The 22,067-nt window shown below is 44.7% G+C and overlaps 1 protein-coding gene across 5 annotated transcripts in view; it reads right to left on the bottom strand.

The window, feature by feature from the left end:
- LOC115114478 (microtubule-associated protein 4-like) overlaps positions 1-21,931 on the bottom strand; it is a 73,798-nt gene extending 51,867 nt beyond the window's left edge. For 3 of the 5 annotated variants that reach the window (XM_029642740.2, XM_029642741.2, XM_029642742.2), the window contains exons 1-2: positions 21,744-21,931; positions 10,081-10,259 (exon numbers count right to left, since the gene is read on the bottom strand). In XM_029642740.2, coding sequence (XP_029498600.1) covers positions 10,081-10,255 — 175 coding nt within the window. In that variant the 5' untranslated portion in view covers positions 10,256-10,259; positions 21,744-21,931. The remainder of the gene's footprint in view (positions 1-10,080; positions 10,260-21,743) is intronic. The other 2 variants (XM_029642738.2, XM_029642739.2) reach the window with 1 other exon arrangement.
- Between the last annotated feature and the right edge of the window lie 136 nt (positions 21,932-22,067).

The following is a 22,067-nucleotide window of genomic DNA, read 5'->3' as shown; positions in this document are numbered from 1 at the left end:
CTTCAAAACAGCACCCCCCGTCAGCTCCCCCTCTCAGTATGGACCAGGCTATTTTCAAAATGAATTAAAAGGGACACCTAAATTATGTGTTTGGGGCGTTTTAATTCTCCGGTTTCAGATGTGACATCCCTGAAGGAGCCAACCACCACAGGTTACTTGTCTTGAATATGCATATCTCTGAAAGTGGGGGAACCCAAACTGCAGGCAGGGAGATAAAATAAAAACAGAAATTGTTGTGACACAAGGACCCAGAAGCAATAATAACAATAAAGGAATCAAAAAATCCTAAAAGCAGACGCGCCGTGCGGCAGTTAGTGTCCAGACCAGACAGACTGCAGAGTCATGCTGGGTGCAATGGCTCCCTCTGTACTCTGCCGGAGGAGTCACAGTGACCTTCCTTACCTCTCACTCCTTCAGCACAGCAGCCTGTCTGCTAGGCAGGCACTTACATAAGGACCCCCCCCCCCCTGCAGCTGCAGAATGGAGGTGAAGCAAGGGTTTGATGATTTGTGTTTAAAAAGTAAATAAATAAGCCTGTGGTTGTGAGAAGTAAAGTACAAAATACATCGTACGTGACTGAAATGTGTGAGCATGGTAAATGAATGGGGTTTACAAGGATGTAGTTGTGTGTGCGTAGGAGGGAAGGATCACACTCCATGGACTGCTAATGGACCACTGATATGGTATGTGTAAACACACAATGTTTTATTGTCACATACACCAGATAGGCGCAGTAAAATGTCTTGTTTTACAGGGTCAGCCATAGTAGTACGGCACCCCTAGAGCAAATTAGGGTTAAGTGCCTTGCTCAGCTCAGGTATTCAAACCAGCAACCTTTCGATTACTGGCCCAATGCTCTAACAACTAGGATACCTACTGCCCGTTCTGTGACTAATGAGTTAACACCCACATTGAATGCACAAGTAATTAGCTAATACTAGTTGTTATGGTATAGGCTGTAGGTAAATAACACATAGAAATTAGCTTACCTAAGACATTGTTCGAGAACTATTTCTCATTTCTAAGACATTTTTTGGGGGCTATTTCTCATTTCTAAGACATTGTTCGAGGGCTATTTCTCATTTCTAAGACATTGTTTGAGGGCTATTTCTAAGAGGCCAGAGAGCTGATAAAGTTCATCCTCCTCTATCGCCTGACAGGGAATCAGCCCCAGCCTCAGCCGGTCCCTGTGGGGTTGATATGCACTCAGCTTGTCCAGTACCACGCCAAACCTCTCCAGTACCACACAACCATTTGGCAGGCCTACCCAGCTTCAGCCTCTTCACCACGATAGGCGTCTTTCAGCTGCATAAAAATCTGTTCACCGCTTATGGGATTATTTGTGTAGCTAAAAGAGAAAACAGCATAATTTCCCAGAAAGAAAATATGAATAGTGTACAGTGAGATGAGCTGTTCTGAATTCCCTCCTCTGTACATGTATGGGTTTCTCTCATTTTGGGTTGCTGTTCGACATGATGAGCATCAACAATCCTTTATCTTTACTACAAACAGACGAAGGGGATAGCCACATCAAAGTATCCAATTCTACATGACAATCTCCAAAGTAACCAACCAATGACTTTGGGATTGAAGGACATTGGGGGATGGGAGAAGTGGGCGTGGGGAAGATTCTGTAGGTCAAGGAGAGTTCAGTATAAGATAAGCACTGCATAATAAAAACATGGGTTGAATCTCATGCAATGACAGGAAAAAGGAGCACAGGTGCTGTAAGAGGCTCCACGGCCAGTATACTTCTGAACACTGCAGACAAGATGGAGTAATAGTGCACATCCTGACATGATAGGATGATAGAAGTTAGTATATTAGTCTATTACTGTGTGTATTTTCCACTGACATTTTACATACAAATATATGTTTTCCTACTTCAATGTCAAGGTAGCGTGGCTTCAGTTCAAGGAACAAGGCATGTTGAATTGTCACTCCACAAATCAGACAACCTAAGAATTGTGACGACATCAAACAGAAGCTAAATGAGTTAGATAAAGTACAGTATTGAACGAACGTGGAGTATTAAACAAGAAGAATAGTGTACAGTACGTGATAAGCAGCAAAAGCTCTCCTTGGGCAAACCTTGATCTACACAGTGGTTGTCCAGAGGTCTTGCTCTAAAAGCATCAATCACAACATACAGTACAGAGGAGATGCTGACATCAGCACCCCCACACACAGACGGATCTGCACTGCCAACACCGGTGTTGTGTGTACGAGTCTTTTTGATGAGCTCACCCGCACCCGTTTCCTTCTGCTATTGATGTTCCAGCTTACTGTAGTCACATGCTCTGCCCTGAGCCCCTATCATGCAGCACACTGCTGGCACTAGTCAACATGCTACACTGTACACAGTGTTCTGCATGCACCTCCTGAAATAAACCACATGCTGTAGCGTAGCCTAATGATGTTGGTTGATCTTAATTAGACATCATTAAATCAAGCGGTTGTGTGGGGGAAAATGACATCTGTGTCAATCAAGATTTTTTTTTCAAATAAAACCATTTTTTATTTGTCACATGCACCGAATACAACAGGTAGACCTTACCGTGAACTGCTTATTTACAAGCCCTTAGAGAAATAGAGTTAATCAAATATTTACTAAATATACAAAAAGTAAATCAAATCTAATCAATCAAAAAGTAACACAATACATTTACATAACAATAACGAGGTTGTATACAGCGGGTACCGTTACTGAGTCAACGTGCGGGGGTACAGGTTAGTCGAGGTAATTTGTAAAGTGACTATGCATAGATAATAAACAGTGAGTAGCAGCAGAGTACAAACAAAGGGGAGGGGTGTCAATGGTGGGGGTCAGTGTAAATAGTCCAGGTGGCCATTTGATTAGTTGTTCAGCAGTCTTATGGCTTGGGGTTAGAAGCTGTTAAGGAGCCTTTTGGTCCTAGACCTGGCGCTCCGGTACTGCTTGCCGTGCGGTAGCAGAGAGAACAGTCTAAGACTTGGGAGAACAGTATATGACTTCAGATTGACATAAAGGTCATAAAGCCTCAGAGGTCAAAGAATACCTTCTCTAATCCATCCCTAATCTTAATCATTTGTTTTGACTGAATATGCCTGTACATGTTGATAGTTTTTAGAGCAGGATAATTAACATGCAACCGTTGTTGCCAAGATGTCAGAGAAGAAGCCTGGGTGTTAATGGTCTTGGTGTTAATTGACGTTGTTGTTTCCTGACTTGTTCACGGCTGAGTCTGTAATGTTGCTCCAGTCAGGGCTATGCTAACGCTGCCCTGTCTCCAGGCTGACACTTCTGGATGTGACAGGACGCGAGGGGAGACAAAGAGAGAGAGGGAGTGAGAGAGAGAGGGAGACAAAGAGAGAGAGAGAGAGAGTGAGAGAGAGGGAGTGTGGGAGAGATGGACAAAGACTGGGATAGACAGCTAGATGGGAAGAGGGAGAAACAGAGAGAGATAGAGAAAGAGAGTGTCACGACTTCTGCCGAAGTCAGTCCCTCTCCTCGTTCAGCGGTCGACGTCACCGGCCTTCTAGCCACCGCTGATCCATTTTTAATTTTCCATTTGTTTTGTCTTTGTTTTACACACCTGATTTCAATCCCACAATTACTTGTTCATTATTTAACCCTCTGTTCCCCCATGTTTTTTTGTGAGTGATTGTTTATTGTATTTTCGGTCTGTCATGGTGTGCGTGTATTTGTAAAAAAGTACGTTGATTACTCATATCTGCTGTCCTGCGCCTGACTCTCTACACCAGCTACACATAGGACCCATTACAGAATCACTCACCCGAAGAATGGAGTCAGCAGGAGCAGACGCCCTCCCTGTTCCAGTGGAGGAGCGCATTCAGCAGCATGCGACCATGTTGAAACGTCTGGGCACTGCCATGGATCACGTGCTGCAGACTTTGGATCGTTTGGAGAGACAGGTCCCACTGTCCACCCCTCTAGCTGGATTCGACTCGCGCTCCCGAGGGAGTATGATGGGACGGCTGCCGGACGCCAGGGGTTTCTACTACAGCTGGAGCTCTACCTGGCGACCGTCCACCCGGCTCCTTCGGGGCGTGAGAGTGTGTCCGCCCTCGTCTCCTGCCTCTCAGACAAAGCCCTGGAGTGGGCCAACACCGTATGGTGTGAGGGAGATGCGGCGTTGGATCATTATGCAGAGTTCACCTGCATAATGAGGATGATAGAAGTTATTCCACCTGAGGCAGGGGACGAGGAGCGCGCAGGATTTCGCCTTGGACTTCCGGACCCTGGCCGCCAGCGCGGGATGGAACAACAGGGCCCTGATTGATCACTACAGGTGCAGTCTGCGCGAGGACGTCTGTCGGGAGTTGGCCTGCAGAGACACCACCCTCACATTGGACCAGCTAGTGGACCTGTCCATCCGGCTGGACAACCTGCCCGCGGATGTCCGGATCGGGACCTGTCAGTTCCATCCCCCAGCACCTCCGCTCCAACGCCCATGGAGCTGGGAGGTGCTGCACTTAGGGCGACCGGAGGAGGGGCCATTCCCTGCACCATCTGTGACCGCAGAGGGCACACTGCTGGTCGGTGCTGGAGGGGTTCCTCAGGCAGCAGGCAGGGCACTATTGTGTCACCCCAGGTGAGTCAGCACCAGGCTCACCCAGAGACCCCTGTTGCTCACATGTATGTGTTTATTTCCTGAGTTTTCCCCGCATTCCCAGCATAAGGCACTAGTAGATTCAGGTGCAGCTGGGAATTTTATTGACCGTTCATTTGCTTATAGTTTAGGGATTCTCCTTGTTCCTGTGGATATGCCTTTCCCTGTGCACGCCCTAGATAGTCAACCATTAGGGTCAGGGCTGATTACGGAGACCACCGCTCCACTTGACATGGTTACGCAGGAGGGTCATGAGGAGAGAATCAGTCTCTTCCTTATTGATTCTCCTGCATTTCCCGTGGTGCTGGGCTTACCCTGGTTGGCCTATCATGACCCCACTATTTCGTGGCTACAGAGTGCTCTCAAGGGGTGGTCACGAGACTGCTCATGGAGGTGTGTGGGGGTTTCCATCGGTGCGACTACGGTGGAAAGTCCAGACCAGGTCTCCACCGTGCACATCCCCTCAGAATATGCCGATTTGGCTCTCGCCTTCTGTAAGAAGAGGGCGACTAAATGACCACCTCATCGGCGGGGGTATTGTGCGATAAATCTCCTGGTAGACGCAGGAGTCACGTGTATCCTCTCACAGGAGGAGACAGTGGCTATGGAAACATGTCTCCGAATCCCTGGGGCAGGGATACATTCGGCCCTCCACTTCACTTGCCTCCTCAAGTTGATTTTTTGTGATGAAGAAGGATGGGGGTCTGGGCCCGTGTATTGACTATCGAGGGATCAATCAGATCACTGTGAGGTACAGCTACCCACCGCCTCTCATCGCCAGTGCGATCGAGGCAATGCACGGGGTGCGCTTCTTCACAAAATTGGATCTCAGGATCGCTTACAACCTGGTGCATATCCGGGGGGGGGGGGGGGGGACGAGTGGAAGACAGCATTTAGTACCACCTCAGGGCACTATGAGTACCTTGTCATGCGGTTCGGGTTGATGAATGCTCCATCAGTCTTCCAAGCCTCTGTTGATGAGATTTTCCGGGACCTGCACGGGCAGGGTGTAGTGGTGTATATTGATGACATTCTGATATACTCCGCTACACGCGCCGAGCATGTGTCCCTGGTGCGCAGGGTGCTTGGTCGACTGTTGGAGCATGACCTGTACGCCAAGGCTGATAAATGTCTGTTCTTCCAACAGTCCATCTCCTTCTCAGGGTACCGCATTTCCACGTCAGGGGTGGAGATGGAGAGTGACCTAATTTCAGCCGTGCGTAATTGGCCTACTCCCACCACGGTAAAGGAAGTGCAGCGGTTTATGGGGTTTGTCAACCACTCCCCCCCCCCCCCCCCAGTGTCCAGCTGGGCGCCTGTACGTTCTGTCTGCTGTCTGCGACCGTTTGTTCTATTGGGCCCATACGTCACCCTCCTCTGGTCATTATGGCATCGGGCGGACGGTGCGTTGTCTTAGTGGGAAGTACTGGTGGCCCACCTTGGCCAAGTACATGAGGGTCTTCCTCCTGCTCGGTGTGCGCCCAGTGCAAGGCTCCCAGGCAACTGCCCAGAGGGAAATTACAGCCCCTACCCGTTCCACAGCGGCCGTGGTCGCACCTGTCAGTGGATATCCTGACGGATCTTCCTCCCTCACAGGGCAACACCACGATCCTGGTCATTGTAGATCGGTTTTCTAAGTCCTGCCGTCTCCTCCCTTTGCCCGGTCTCCCTACGGCCCTACAGACTGCAGAGGCCCTGTTCACTCATGTCTTCCGGCACTACGGGGTTCCTGAAGACATAGTCTCTGATCGAGGTCCCCAGTTCACGTCCAGGGTCTGGAGAGCTTTCATGGAACGTCTGGGGGTCTCGGTCAGCCTCACCTCCGGTTTTCACCCGAGAGTAACGGGCAGGTGGAGAGAATAAACCAGGATGTGGGTAGGTTTCTGCGGTCATATTGCCAGGACCGGCCGGGGGAGTGGGCGCTGTTCATCCCCTGGGCAGAGATGGCCCAAAACTCACTTTGCCACTCCTCCACTAACCTCTCTCCTTTCCAGTGCGTACTGGGATATCAGCTGGTTCTGGCACAGTGGCATCAAGAGCCAGATCGAAGCTCCTGCGTTGGACAAATGGTTCAAGTGCTTGGAGGAGCCCTGGGACGCCGCCCATGTGCGCCTACAACGGGCAAAAAGAGGGCGCTGACCGCCACCGCAGCGAGGCCCCGGTGTTTGCACCGGGGGACCGGGTCTGGCTCTCGACCTGAAACCTGCCCCTCCGCCTGCCCTGCCAGAAGCTGGGTCTGTGGTTTGTGGGGCCATTAAAAGTCCTGAGGAGACTGAACGAGGTATGCTACAGGTTACAGCTTCCCCCAAATTATCGTATTAATCCCTCATTCCATGTGTCTCTCCTTAGGCCGATGTTGGCTGATCAACTCCAGGAAGCTGAGGTGCGGGAGGTTCCTCCGCCCCCTCTGGACATGGAGGGGGCCCCGGCATATGCTGTTCGAGCTATCCTGGACTCAAGGCGTCGGGCGAGCGGTCTCAGTACGTCGTGGAGTGGGAGGGGTACGGTCCAGAGGAGAGATGCTGGGTGCCGGTGGAGGACGTCCTGGACCCTTCGTTGCTGCGGGATTTCCACCGTCTCCATCCGGATCGCCCTGCGCCTCGTCCTCCGGGTCGTCCCCGATGTCGGTGTTGGCACGCGGCTGGAGCCAGAGAGAGGTAGAGAAAGAGAGAGTGTCATGACTTGCGCCAAAGTCGGTCCCTCTGCTTGTTCGGGTGGCGTTCGGCGGTCAACGTTACCGTCCTTCTAGCGACTGCCGATCCATTTTTCATTTTCCATTTGTTTATCTTTGTTTTACACACCTGATTTCAATCCCACAATTACTTGTTCATTATTTAACCCTCTGTTCCCCCATGTTTTTTTGTGAGTGATTGTTTATTGTATTTTCGGTCTGTCATGGTGTGCGTGTATTTGTTACTTTGTACATTTGTTATTTTGAGTAAAAGTACGTTGATTACTCATATCTGCTGTCCTACGCCTGACTACCAGCTACACATATGAACCATTCCAGAGAGGTAGAGAGTATGAGTGCTTTTGGCGCTGGGAGTGCTGTCAGTCTGCGGTATAATGAGACCGTGTCTGTGGTTAGAGGGCTGGATCTGAAAGAACTGCCTGGGAGAAAGGATACTATATGGAGTGGAGGAGACTAATTTATTTTATTTTTATTTATTTTTTATTTATCTGTTATTTTACCAGGTAAGTTGACTGAGAACACGTTCTCATTTACAGCAACGACCTGGGGAATAGTTACAGGGGAGAGGAAGGGGATGATTGAGCCAATTGTAACCTGGGGATTATTAGGTGACCGTGATGGTTTGAGGGCCGGATTGGGAATTTAGCCAGGACACTGGGGTTAACACCCCTACTCTTACGATAAGTGCCATGGGATCTTTAATGACCTCAGAGAGTCAGGACACCGGGGTTAACACCCCTACTCTTACGATAAGTGCCATGGGATCTTTAATGACCTCAGAGAGTCAGGACACCGGGGTTAACACCCCTACTCTTACGATAAGTGCCATGGGATCTTTACTGACCTCAGAGAGTCAGGACACCCGTTTAACGTCCCATCCGAAAGACGGCACCCTACACAGGGCAGTGTCATTGGGACATTGGGATATTTTTTAGACCAGACCACTAATCACTGTACATATGAGCTTTATCATATTCTGTCATATTTGGTTCTTCTACCGTTACTGTGAGAAGCAGCGTTGTCCAATTGTATAGCTATAAAACAGAATCTTCATTCACTGAACTTTTTGTTCTTACATTTTTTTTCTCAGTTTCTCTGTTGTTATTTCTGTGCAAATTAGCTATTTTACTCTGGGGCTAAAAGACCAATTGCCATCCAACATAACCAAAAGCGGATAATTCAGCTATCCCCATACTTCACAATAAACAACTAAATTTGAGGGTGAACAACAGTGACGGTATGGCCCAAAGGAGTGAATTTCCCCTCATGCTCATGACAGTTCTCATGAACTGTGAAGTACTTTCTTGGCAGAGGGAAACAAACACAGGACTTTTCCAGTAGCCATTTTCTTTCTCTCAGTGAGTCAGGGGGAAGTTGCCACCCAAGAAGTTCAGGAAAAACCCAATCATAATAACATCAGTGCACATTACCACTGAATCACAGAGATCCCAATGACTGCAATGACTCGTTTTTACAATGCATTCGGAAAGTATTCAGACCCCTTGACTTTTTCCACATATTGTAAAGTTACAGCCTTATTCTAAAATGGATTTAAAAAAATTTTCTCTTATCAATCTACACAAAATATCACAATGATTACAAAGAAAAAACAGGTACAGAAATGTATTAAAAACAAAAAACTGAAAAATCAAATTTAGATAAGTATTCAGACCCTTTAGAGTCAGTACAAACTTCTTCAATTTAAGAATGCTGGAGGCCACTGTGTTCTTGTGGACCTTTAATGCCAAAGAAATGTTTTGATACCCTTCTCCAGATCTGTTCCTCGACACAACCCTGTCTCAGAGCTCTACGGACAATTCTTTCGACCTCATGGCTTGGATTTTGCTCTAACATGCACTGTCAACTATGGAACCTTAAATAGACAGGTGTGTGCCTTTCCAAATCATGTCCAATCAATATAATTTACCACAAGTGGACTCCAATCAGGTTGTAGAAACAGCTCAAGGATGATCAATGGAAACAGGTTGCACCTGAGCTCAATTTGGAGTCTCATAGCCAAATTGTCTTAATACTTATGTAAATAAGGTATTTCTGTTTTTAGTTTTAATAAACTTGCAATAATAAAAAAAAAATGTTTTCGCATTGTTATTATGTGGTATTGTGTGTAGATTTGATTTAATCCATTTTAGAATATGGCTGTAATTTAACAAAACGTGGGAAAAGTCAAGGGGTCTGAATACTTTCCGAATGCACTGTATATAGACATTGTCCCTACACACACACACACACACACACACACACACACACACACACACACACACACACACATACACATACACACACACACACATACACAAATCAGACAGTATTCATGCAGCCTGAGCTGTGGCAGGAAGAGAGCAGAGTAAATAGCAGGAGCTGGATGGGAGTGGTTCTGTTCCTGAACATTGTCTGGCCTGGTTCCTCTGTCCCTTAGGTCTCTGCTCTCTCCATGATTCAACACATTCACTTACACAATACACATACTATACTGTACACACAGAGTACTGTATATGCTATATATAAATAGCATATGTGTATGTTATTTTGTATGCTTACATGAGATATGGATAATCTGCATAGATACAAAGGATAACATTGGGGGAAGGGATTTCAGCTGTAAGGCAAGCAGCTGCCATCCAGCTATACATCACAATGTTTGCCTTTACTGAGTAAAACAACCAGCAAAATCCTCTCACTGGATTGTCTCTGCTGCCCCAATTCTCTATGGGTTTTCCCAATATCACAAAGTCTGCATCCTGCATCCCAGCTTACCTTTCCCATCCTTTCCGTCCAGCAGAGGGCGGTAGTCAGTCTTTCCTACAGTCTCGCCCACTTTGTCATCAAAAGTTTCTTTCTCAAGGGAGGCCATGAAGTCCCTCCTCACCAGGCTGTCCGGTCCTGACTTAGGCACCCCGTCCCTGAGAGCGTCATGCAAGCTTAGGTCCATTATCCTGAAAGGGAGAGACCACAGAGGTTAGAGGTCACAGGTCATCAGCATCATCATACACATCATCATCATACACATTATTATCATCATCCATCAGTACAATATTTGGTGCTAAACCAATACTGCATTCCGCCACAACTGAATACTTGTTTTCAGGCCCACCAATCAAAGTTCATATTGATGGCTGATCTTGGCGAATGGTTGTCACCATATGTGCACCCTACTAAATTCAGCAGCAGACAAACCACTGCCTCTTTAACATGGGGGGGTATTTAGGCCAAAAGGTCATCTCCCAGTGGGGGATATAGCCTAGCTGACAGACACCATCCCCCAGCCCACAATAAGAACAGGGTTTGACATAAGACTGGGTTATTGCTAGCCAAAACTCATGGGTCTACATGTCGTTAAACTAGACACAGTGGCTCTGGGAAGAGACCAGAACAGAGTCCATGTAAAATCAAAAAATGTCTGGAACCGTAAAAGATATTAATGAACGATGTCACCATAATCGGGGACAGTCTCCTCCTGCCGTCTCTCCCACATCCTCTTTCCCCCACTGCAGCTAGCTGTCCTGACCCTACATTAGTACCCACCACCACTGCAGAACACATTATAAACTAGGCCTATTCAGGCCAACAGACAAGTTGTCATGCTGTGGTTTTTGCATTGCTCTAATTTCTCACAGGGCACTATCTGCCTGTTAAGTAAAGACCCCCGTAGTGATCAGCTACTGACAGAGTCATGCTCTGCTCTCTCCTCTCACAGCTAGCATTGCCTCCTTCATGTGCCACTATTATGAAAGTTTGCTGCAGTGCCATGCAGCTCACTTAGTGGGGCCAAGCTCAGTTTGGCTTCTTTAGTTATTTTCATAAGATATCACTGCTCCTCTCTGCTATATGTGTGTCTGTGTGTGTTTTATCGTCGGCCATCTGGTCCTACCAATAAACCAATATTTGGCCTTTTCATGGTTGGAGACATATTCTATCTTATTTTTGGTACAGTAACAACAATTATGCAACACTGAAAGTGTTGCGTTATTTGTGTTGCATTATTGCATAGTTGCAAAGATATCACACAGATATTACTTGATGTTGACATAAATTGGGTAGTCATATTTCCACTGGTTTGACAGCATATAACATCATTCATTGATGACTAATTTCTCCCTGTGTCACAACACTGTAGTAAATGGGTCAATTATAAACACTTCAGGTGAGTAACAGCATCAAACTCTGTGTGAACCACATGCATGGAAGAGTGTTCCTAGTTTGATATAAAAGGGTGTCAGTGTTCCGATGAACCTGGAATCGTAATGAAATCAGCATGGTTGAGGTGGAGTTGTAAGAGTGAGACGCTGTCTGAGATAAGAGCAGACACACACCTGAGACTAATAAGACATGTTCAGTCGTTAATCTGCACCAGGCATCAGGTGTCGTTCCAGAGCGCTTCTCTTTGAGAGAGGTGGTTCCGACCAGCAGCTGTGTAATCAAAGCCAGTTACTGGCCACGTTCCAGGGCATCCTTTTTGGCGCTGTGCAGAAGACTGCAATATGCTATCATATGAAAGTGGTTTCCAGCTGCTGTTAGATCTGATAGCCTGAGCAGTGCAATAAAGATGACCTGGAACCCCACCACTGTGTTCCAAAAAGCGGAGAGAGCCATTTGGGTGTACTGAACACATACAGTACAGTAACCAATGAATGGAGTACTCACTACGCCTATGCAAGGAACCTGAAGGGTTAACTGTCTAAACCGTGGAAGTTATTCATTTAATGAATTACCCTGGATTATAATTTCAAATTATTGTAAAAGTGGGTAGCTATTGCTACTTTGTTGCAAAACCGCATGCTTTTCTTCGCCTTACGTGATCCAGCCCTGCGTGCTACAGTGCAGTAGGGGATAGAAGCATGCAAGCTCGCTTTAAAGAGGGAGGACATTCTCCTCTCTTCACAATGCACCATTTACTCCTCATAATGAGTTTATCTTTGTGAGAAAGACAGCGAAACTAATACATACGTTGAGAGCTGCTCTACACAAATGGTCTATCAGTGGAACTCCTCACACTCACGGCCACACAGATAGACATGCACACCCACATCTTCATCCTTTTTCCTCCGTCCCCTCCACTCATCACGCTCTCTTCCTTCACACATGAACAAGCGATCACTGTCCGGACACTACACAAACACACACATCCACAAACACACAGGCACACACAAACACACTCAAACAAGTATCTCCATGCTGCTATTGTGCACCAGCCTGCATATTTGAGTGTGTACAGTGTTTGTTGGCCATAGTTGAAACTGTGCCCCATTGTTTTAGGAGCAGCCACACTAAGTACAGTAGGAATAGTCAGATCACTACATTGACACACTTTGTAGCAGCTCATGGGAGAGAGAAAATATTGCGTGACACACATAAACCTCATCAAAATTCACTGTCAAAACGCGGCAAACAAGCACGCATTCAGGCAGGACCACAGCAGTTAATAAAATAGCTAAATCACAGCTCAGCGTTTGTGCATCCATCCAATGTAGGAAAGATGCATACAAACATCAAATTAATGTCCCTGTGTCGCTCCATCAACTGAGTACTTTTTGGGTAGTGTAACTTTGAAAAATAAAATGTTTCACAAGTGTTAACATTCTGTAATAAAGAGGTTAAAGAGTTCAGAGTTCAGTAAGTTCCTACTAAGTGCCAAATAATGTAACAGGGTTGTCAGTAACAGCATTGACGATTTCATCTTAAATCAGCCAAACATTCCCTTGTGAGAGGAAGAATGGAAACTAGTCGTCTGTAACAGGGAGGAGCTTCACAAAACAAAGTAAATTGTTAAAACATTTCCAGCCTGTCTATCTATGGGTAACAGAGTTGACGTGTTATGCTCAATCCTTTCAGTTTTACACCACAAAACACCAGAAATTTGACAAAAAGGGTATACCCAGCTCACCTGCTTTTACACTATGATTTGACTATTAGATGTTCAATGTTTCTTTTGAAAATAACTTTTGAAAAGGAATAGTTTCATCATATTAAAAGTTCAGTTCAGTTCACGTAACAGGGTTGACCATAAAGTGAGGGACTGATAAATTAATCACTAATTTATTGAATTTTGCATGTGGTCTATATTAAAGTTAATTTCATTTAATATAAAAGGCTTTTAAAATTCGATATTGGTGCACAATTTATACGTAAAATATCAAAGGGTACTCTTTTCGAAGAGTAGAACGACCCCTCTCTTTCTGAACTCAATCTCCACCTCCAAATCTTAATCTACTCTGCTGTATTTCATGTTATACCCCTCTTCCTTTAAAAGTTCTGCTTACCATATCAGTCTTTCTTCTCTTCAATCCTTTCTGTTCTCTGATCCCCATTCAATCAATTAGGCTGTCTTTTCTCTCTTCTAATGAACCCTGAATTTAGACGGTTTCAGAAGCCTTTTCCCTTCTATATACAGGTTTTTTCATTCAAAGAGAGTCCTCTCTACCTCTAACTTCCCTTTGAAGGTAACTCCATTCATTACAATTATTCCCGCACAATAACAATATTTAGTAACAGGAACAGTAATTCATAATACAGGAACAATCTTTTCATGCCCATCCACCCACCCACTACCCCCCATCCCATCTCTTCCCTATGGTTGGGAGAAGAGCGGACAAATCATAACATAAACATGAATAAAAATAACACAAAAATAAAACACAGAAAAATAAAAGCAAACCAAAAAAAGGAGAAATACAATTATTCAAGCATTAGTATTAAATAGGTTGTGACAGTACATTTTGTAGTATACATTTAGTGGTACAACATTCTATCTGCCACACATCATTGTCTTACCTCATCACATGATTAGGTTCTGGACTGCTACATCCCCCAGTCTGACTGCTACATCCCTCAGTCTGACTGCTACATCCCTCAGTCTGACTGCTACATCCCTCAGTCTGACTGCTACATCCCTCAGTCTGACTGCTACATCCCCCAGTCTGACTGCTACATCCCTCAGTCTGACTGCTACATCCCTCAGTCTGACTGCTACATCCCTCAGTCTGACTGCTACATCCCTCAGTCTGACTGCTACATCCCCCAGTCTGACTGCTACATCCCTCAGTCTGACTGCTACATCCCTCAATCTGACTGCTACATCCCTCAGTCTGACTGCTACATCCCTCAGTCTGACTGCTACATCCCTCAGTCTGACTGCTACATCCCTCAGTCTGACTGCTACATCCCTCAGTCTGACTGCTACATCCCCCAGTCTGACTGCTACATCCCTCAGTCTGACTGCTACATCCCTCAGTCTGACTGCTACATCCCCCAGTCTGACTGCTACCCTAGACCCACTCCAATTTGCACACTGCTCAAACAGATCATGCAACCTCTATTGCACTCCACACTGCCCTTTCCCACCTGGACAAAGGAATACCTACATGAGAATGGTATTAATTGACTACAGCTCAGCGTTCGACACCATAGTGTCCTCAAAGCTCATCATTAAGCTAAGGATCCTGGGACTAAACATCTCCCTCTGAAACTGGATTCTGGACTTCCTGACAGGCTTCCCCCAGTGAGGGTAGGTAGCAACACATCTGCCACGATGATCCTCAACACTGGAGCCCCTCAGGGATGCGTGTTCAGTCTCCTCCTGTACTCCCTGTTCATCCACGACTGCATGGCCAGGCATGACTCCAACACTATCATTAAGTTTGCAGATGACACAACGGCGGTAGGCCTGATCACTGACAAAGACGAGACAGCCTATATGGAGGAGGTCAGAGACCTGGCCGGGTGGTGCCAGAATAACAACCTATCCCTCAACGTAATCAAGACAAAGGAGATGATTGTGGACTACAGGAAAAGGAAGACAGAGAACGCCCCCATTCTCATCGACTGGGCTGTAGTGGAGCAAGTTGAGAGCTTAAAAGTTCCTTGGTGTCCACATCACCAACAAACTAGAATGGTCCAAACACACAAAAACGGTCGTAAAGAGGGCACAACAAAACCTATTCCCCCTCAGGAGATTGAAAAGATTTGGCATGGATCCTCAGATCCTCAAAAGGTTCTACAACTGAAACATCGAGAGCATCACTGCCTGTTACGGCAACTGCTCGGCCTCTGACGGAAATGCACTACAGAGGGTAGTGCGTACGGCCCAGAGCATCACTGGGGCTAAGATGCCTGCCATCCAGCACCTCTACACCAGGCGGTGTCAGAGGAAGGCCCCAAAAAATTGTCAAAGACCACAGCCACCCCAGTCATAGACTATTCTCTCTGCTACCGCATGGCAAGCGGTACCGGAGCGCCAAGTCTAGGACCAAAAGGTTTCTCAACAGATTTTACCCCCAAGCCATAAGACTCCTGAACAGGTAATCAAATGGCTACCCGGACTATTTGCATTGTGTCGCGACACCTCCCACCCACCAACCCCCGCTACTGCTACTTTCTGTTTATCGTCTATGCATAGTCACTTTAACTATACCTACATGTACATATCACCTCAATTAGCCCGACTAACCGGTGCCCCCGCCCATTGACTCTGTAACGGTACCACCTGTATATAGCCTCGCTACTGTTATTTTCACTGTCATTTTACTGTTTTCTTTTATATTTCTTTACTTATCTATTTTTTTACCTAATACCTATTTTTTTAAACTTAAATTGCACTGTTGGTTAGGGCTTGTAAGTAAGAGTTTCACTGTAAGGTCTACTATACCTGTTTTATTCGGCGCTCGTGACAAATAAACTTTGATTAGATTTGATGTAGAGCTTCCCAGTTGAGTGCAACTTTGAGTGCAATTTCCTATTTAACATAAAGGAGCATAATTCTGCTTTATGCTCAGATTGAGTGTAAAAGCCTGAGAGACCCAGCTGTTTCTGCAGCATGGGGATTAGTGCTAGCTAGAGTCAACCCTAGTCCCCACTTCCACATACAGCCAGGCCCTGTTATATTATATTCACTAAATCCCCCTCTGTCTGTCACGCAATCATCCCCAAAACCACAGCAGGTTTACTGTAACACACAGCATTGCCTAACACACTGACAGTACAGAGTAACACACAAAGTGGGCCTAGGCCAGCAGCTTGGCAGGGGATCCCCGGCTTTATCCTACCATCCAAAACAACAGCATTGTTCGGGGGGGGTTCTGTTTACACAAAATGCCCACAGTAAGCCTCTCCCCCCCCCTCACATTGCCATATTGTATTTCCCCCATATAACCGTAAAATGCATATTGATCCAGTAGTTCACACAGCAATAGAAGTACTGTACTCACCCACTTTCAGTCACTATATTGACAGATACTGTACGTATCAGCTAACCTCTTAACTGCCAACACTAGATGACTAACATAACTACACCCACCTACAGACCTTTGATCCACTGCAATAGGTTCGTTCACAGGTGTTTCCACACTGATTTGAATTGAAGAAGTTATTACAGTAGTATGAGTCACCTGATTAAATTACTATTGGCCATTCAGCATTAGTTATGTCTACATCACAGGAGGATGGTGGCACCTTAATTGGGCAGGACGGGCGCGTGGTTATGGCTGTAGAGGAATTAGTGGAATGGTATCAAATACATCAAACGCATGGTTTGATGCCATTCCAATCGCTCTGTTCCAGCAATTATTATGAGCTGTCCTCCCCTCAGCAGCCCCCAATGGTCTACATCTATACATCTACATTATAAAAACCGAAACTGAACCGAAACAGCACTAATCACTCAGTACTAAGTGGTAGCCACGATTTATATAGGGGAAACACTGCAGACTCAGTGGACCATAACAGTGGACCATAACAGTGATATATATCATCAGTGACAGAGCACAGAGTGAAAGATCACTAGTCACTATCTCTCTGGCCTTTTTAAGTTTCCACCTTTTGTTTTACCTTGTGGGTTATTTAAACAGCAGTTAATCTCTATAATTGCTGTGCTGTTATTTTAAAACTGGGATATGTCACTTTTTAGGGACCTGACCAAATTCACATAAAAATGTGAGTTATGGATCTGTCAATATCTGTAGATATTTTCTATGTGCACTATTTCTATGGTTCCTGTTCCTAAATTTAGTTTTTGCATCTTTTACTCTCGGTTTTGTACACCAGCTTCAAACAGCTGAAAATACAATATTTTTGGTTATGGAAAATATATATCACAGCGGTTTAGATAGTACAATGATTCTCTACACTATACTTGCTTGTATTGTCACATAAACTGACATTTTAGCAACCAGGAAATGGTGGAGCGATTTCCGCATTGTGCATCTTTAAGTGAGGGGGCTGGCTCTCTGACCCAACAGGCAGTTTAATGTCAGGGCATAGACAGTAGTCAGCCAGTTATGGTTAATCTATCTCTTATTTTGTGCTGGTTAATCTCAGATGATCCATAAATCAGCAGGGTTTCCCAAACCCGGTCCTGGGGCCCCTCTTGGTGCATCTTTTGGTTTTTGCCCTAGCACAACACAGCTGATTCAAATAACCAACTCATCATCAATATTTTATTACTTTAATCAGCTGTTTAGTGCTAGGGCAAAAACCAAAATGTGCACCCAGTGGGCCCCATAACCGAGTTTGGGAAACCATGCCTTAATGTGTTAAAAGCGTTGCCAGGTCTCCTAGTGTTCGTCATGTGTCTGCGTTTTTATGTCTCTCTCATGCATGATGGGCACCAGCTCTGGTTACTGCTGATATAATGCTTTGTCACCCTGTTTCATCCTCTCAGGGGAGACACACACAGTCCCTGAAAACAGTCACTCAGTCACTCAGTCAGAGCACAGTGGTGAGGTCTGTATTTACCACCAGTTTGTGAACACATCTAAATCGACACACACGAGGAATGGTTGTGAGGAGTGTGTGTGACAGCCACCTGACTGTGCATTGTCCCTGACCTTGTGGTTACTGACCTGGTCCTTTATGCATAGTGATGGATTTTACTTTCTCATTCACACTCACATGTTCCTCTTGGCAATTACCAGTCCTAGTCTAGCTTTCACGTTAAAAACTCACAATCATGTTAGATTCATAACACTCATCATGACAAGAAGGTACAGCATTTCAAAATATATTGCAATCTTACAACTCCTCTATTATTCACTGTGAAACTAGCAATGTCTGTTACACAGCCATCACTAACATTGAGTGACTGCTGCCAACATATTGACTCATCTCTAGCCACTTTAATAATTACAATTTGGATGTAATAAATGTATCACTAGTCACTTTAAACTATGCCACTTTATATAATGTTTACATACTCTACACTACTCATCTCATATGTATATACTGTACTCTATACCATCTACTGCATCTTGCCTATGCCGTTCGGCCATCGCTCATTCATATATTTGTATGTACTTATTCTTATTCATTCCTTTACACTTGTGTGTATAAGGTAGTTGTTGTGAAATTGTTCGATTACTTGTTAGATATTACTACACGGTCGGAACTAGAAGCACAAGCATTTCGCTACACCCGCATTAACATCTGCTAACCATGTGCATGTGACAAATAAAATTTGATTTGATTTGAGTAACAAGTGTGTAATCCACCTAACTAAACAAGTCCTCGACATCAGTCATCTAGGAAATATTTCTCCAAAGAACCCATCTTCCGACTGAGCCATAGTGACATCCAATGGGGATGACATCACATTCTACTCATTTGGATTCTTCTCAAAGGCCCTGGCTCCCAGCCCTCCTCATACTGCACCCTCACATTGCCTCTAATGTTAAGCTCTCTGGTGTTGGGAGGCCAAGGCCACTGTGAAAGAGGAGGGCTGGTGTTCTCCTGGATCACAGTGGACAGCATCTCACAGTGGAGATGATGAGGATGGTTTATGACAGAAAAGCTAGACATCACAACAGATCAGCAGACCTCGACCTGACACCAAGACCATGCAGCGGACAAGGAAACCGCACGCCATGGCGTACTGAGCTTCCCCCCCACAACAAACATATAGTGTCACTTGGGATTTACCTCACTGTGCTCTCACAACGGGGGATCGTTTTACTGAAAATAGAAAGTTCCATCCCTTTCATGCAAAGCCAACTTCAACATCACTATCACTACTTCAATATGATTTTCCCTGTACCACACATCTCTACTCATAGTACCATAGCAATCTGTAAAGAATGACTGACTGGCAGTTATTTGCCTCTGCATTGCTTGTGAACCTTGATGGACAGACACTGCTGTGCTGTCCAAGTCCCTCTGGCTCGGTCTCCCGTAATCTGTGGAGGATTGCACTATAATCCCACCATTCCAGATGACTGAGAGAGAGAGATTTTCTTGTATGGCATACATTAGGCCAGGGATGGGTAACTGGCGGTCCGCGGGCCACATGGCCCCCCTTTTGAAGGCCCTCGGATTAATTTCCCCTGCAAAAATGTGGTTGTATTTTTGCAGTTTTACTCTTGTTATGTCAGTCACTGATAGTCAGTCAATTACCCATGTCAGCTAAAAAGTTTTATATCTCTAAATTAGTTTAGTGGCCAGCTATCTTAACTTGTTATTTTGGCTGGGGGGCCCCCATTGATGTTGTTAGTTAGTCTCCCTGAGATCTCATATTAAAAACTACAAACATTTCTCTTCACCCTATGGCAAAATGTGTAGAATTGCAAGAAATCTGCTGAAAAACAGCACATTTTCCAATCCAACACATGGCAAAAATGAGTACGAGAGCCGTTCATTTGGCTCCCTCATTTGCATACTGGTAGGCTTTTTGGCAATAATCTGCAGATAAATAATGAAAACATTCCATAAAGATGGTGAATCCTCCTCACTAACAATAGGTAAACTAGAGGAGAGAAAGGGGGGGGGGCATCTTTGTGGTATTTGTGTTCTCTGTAGAGATGAGCCTTCCAGTGAGCAAAATTACGTTGACATCGGTTCTGAATGAAAGTTGAAAAGACGTCTTTTCCGGACATTGAAAATACGTATTTCCCGGGCGTTTAAAATGCGTATTTCCCGGGCGTTTAAAATGCGTATTTTCCAGGCGTTTAAAATGCGTATTTTCCAGGCATATTTTCCAGGCGTTGAAAATGCATATTTTCCAGATGTTAAAAATACATATTTTACAGACGTTGAAAATACATATTTTTTGGACATTTTTTTTGTAATTGTTCTATGGCCAGATTTCAAACGTACATACATACAGATATCCACATATCAATGAAGTAAGCATTATATTAATAATAATAATAATTAGCATTATAATTAATATAGGAAAATGGAGCAAACTGAAGATTGCAGTAGGCCATGGAATTTGTATTATTCCTACCATATATATCACAAGCACTTTTGTTAGCTTTTTCAAAAGCTTAGGCAGTGATCTAAGTTCAGAACAACAGAAAAAAAGCAGAACACTTCAACTACAATAACATCATCTGTAACAATTACAGAAAAGTTTTTCATGCTATGGCTGTGGTATAGTATGTGGTTGTTTATGTACCATAGTTGAATGCACTGACTGTAAGTCGCTCTGAACAAGAGTAACTGCTAAAAGCCCAAAATGTAAATGTCAAAAGAAGCATGCATAAGCACACAAGCACTAGTACACGCATTCTACACGTACATTGTAATATTGTTGTAATATTGTTGTATGGTACTATTATACATTTTGTAATGTAGATATGTAGTGGTGTAATAATGTTAGAGGATGTATTGTTTTATCTTTTGTTTTATATGTAATGTAAGTGCCTTAATGTAAGTGCCTTGATGTTTTTGGACCCCAGGAAAAGTAGCTGCTGCCTTGGCATCAGCAAATGGGGATCCCTAATAAATACAAAAACAAAAAGCACTTGCAAAGCATGCTGGGTATTATTCTAATAAGCTCCTTCCCCAAACAAGACCAAACTTGGTCAGGACTGGACCAAATCTGAACCAATCATACACGTCTATGTTCGCGTCCAAAATCAAGGCCAAGGCGGACGGACCAAATTTCAACGTCTTTTCAATGTCAATGGACTTCGGAGTCGGACGGTGCTCACTGGGATTGTAGCATTGCACTCTTTATGCATCTATGGGTGTTATCTTGATGATTTATAATGTCGAAGCTGTATAATATCACATTTATGTAACGACGACCAATGTTTGCTCTGTTGGAGTGGACCCATCTGTGATGCGGTGGACACCTGTCTACAGTCAGCATCCCTTAACTCAACTGCGGCAACATAACAAAGAAAATGATCTGCATTGGTCGTGGTGAGAGTGAATCAAACACGCCCACTGTGGATATGTAAACAACATCAATTTGGGTACAGAATGTGATAGTGTATGAACAATAAATATCGCACATTACATTCATCAACCAGACTAGGACTGCGTCTACTCTGCATATTGTGAGATTCTTGCTCCGTAAAAAACGTGTAACCATTCATCAATAATTACTACATCTCTGAGGCAAAGAAAAATACACAAATACTTCCACCCAGATAATCACCTGAGCTGCAGTGTTCCCGTAAATTGTAATTATTCATAATTTTACTTACCCTATGTTTTCTCTTTTTTTTTATCCGTTTGTTAATTGTTGTCGTGAATGTCGCTGATCGAAGTCTGTTCTACCTTCTTGTACAGAGCACTTCACTTGACAGCAGAAAATCAGCCCGCCTACTTCACCAAGCTCAGCCTATTACAGTCGAGAAATGCTGCCGTGTTTCGTTTGATTCTCTATTTTTGACGCAGAGATTGTCAGAGCGGCACATAATTCCCACACCGTTTCTGTGTAGATGCCGCCCACATATGTTGAAAGACAACTCAGCCGATGGGATTGTACAAAATTAACTATCATCCATTTCTCCATTCTTGAGCCGAAA

The sequence above is a fragment of the Oncorhynchus nerka genome, linkage group LG9b, assembly GCF_034236695.1.
Source record: "Oncorhynchus nerka isolate Pitt River linkage group LG9b, Oner_Uvic_2.0, whole genome shotgun sequence".
NCBI classification, from domain to species: domain Eukaryota; kingdom Metazoa; phylum Chordata; class Actinopteri; order Salmoniformes; family Salmonidae; genus Oncorhynchus; species Oncorhynchus nerka.
Note: the sequence above shows the minus strand (reverse complement) of the source record. Positions and strands in the feature narration are given on the sequence as shown.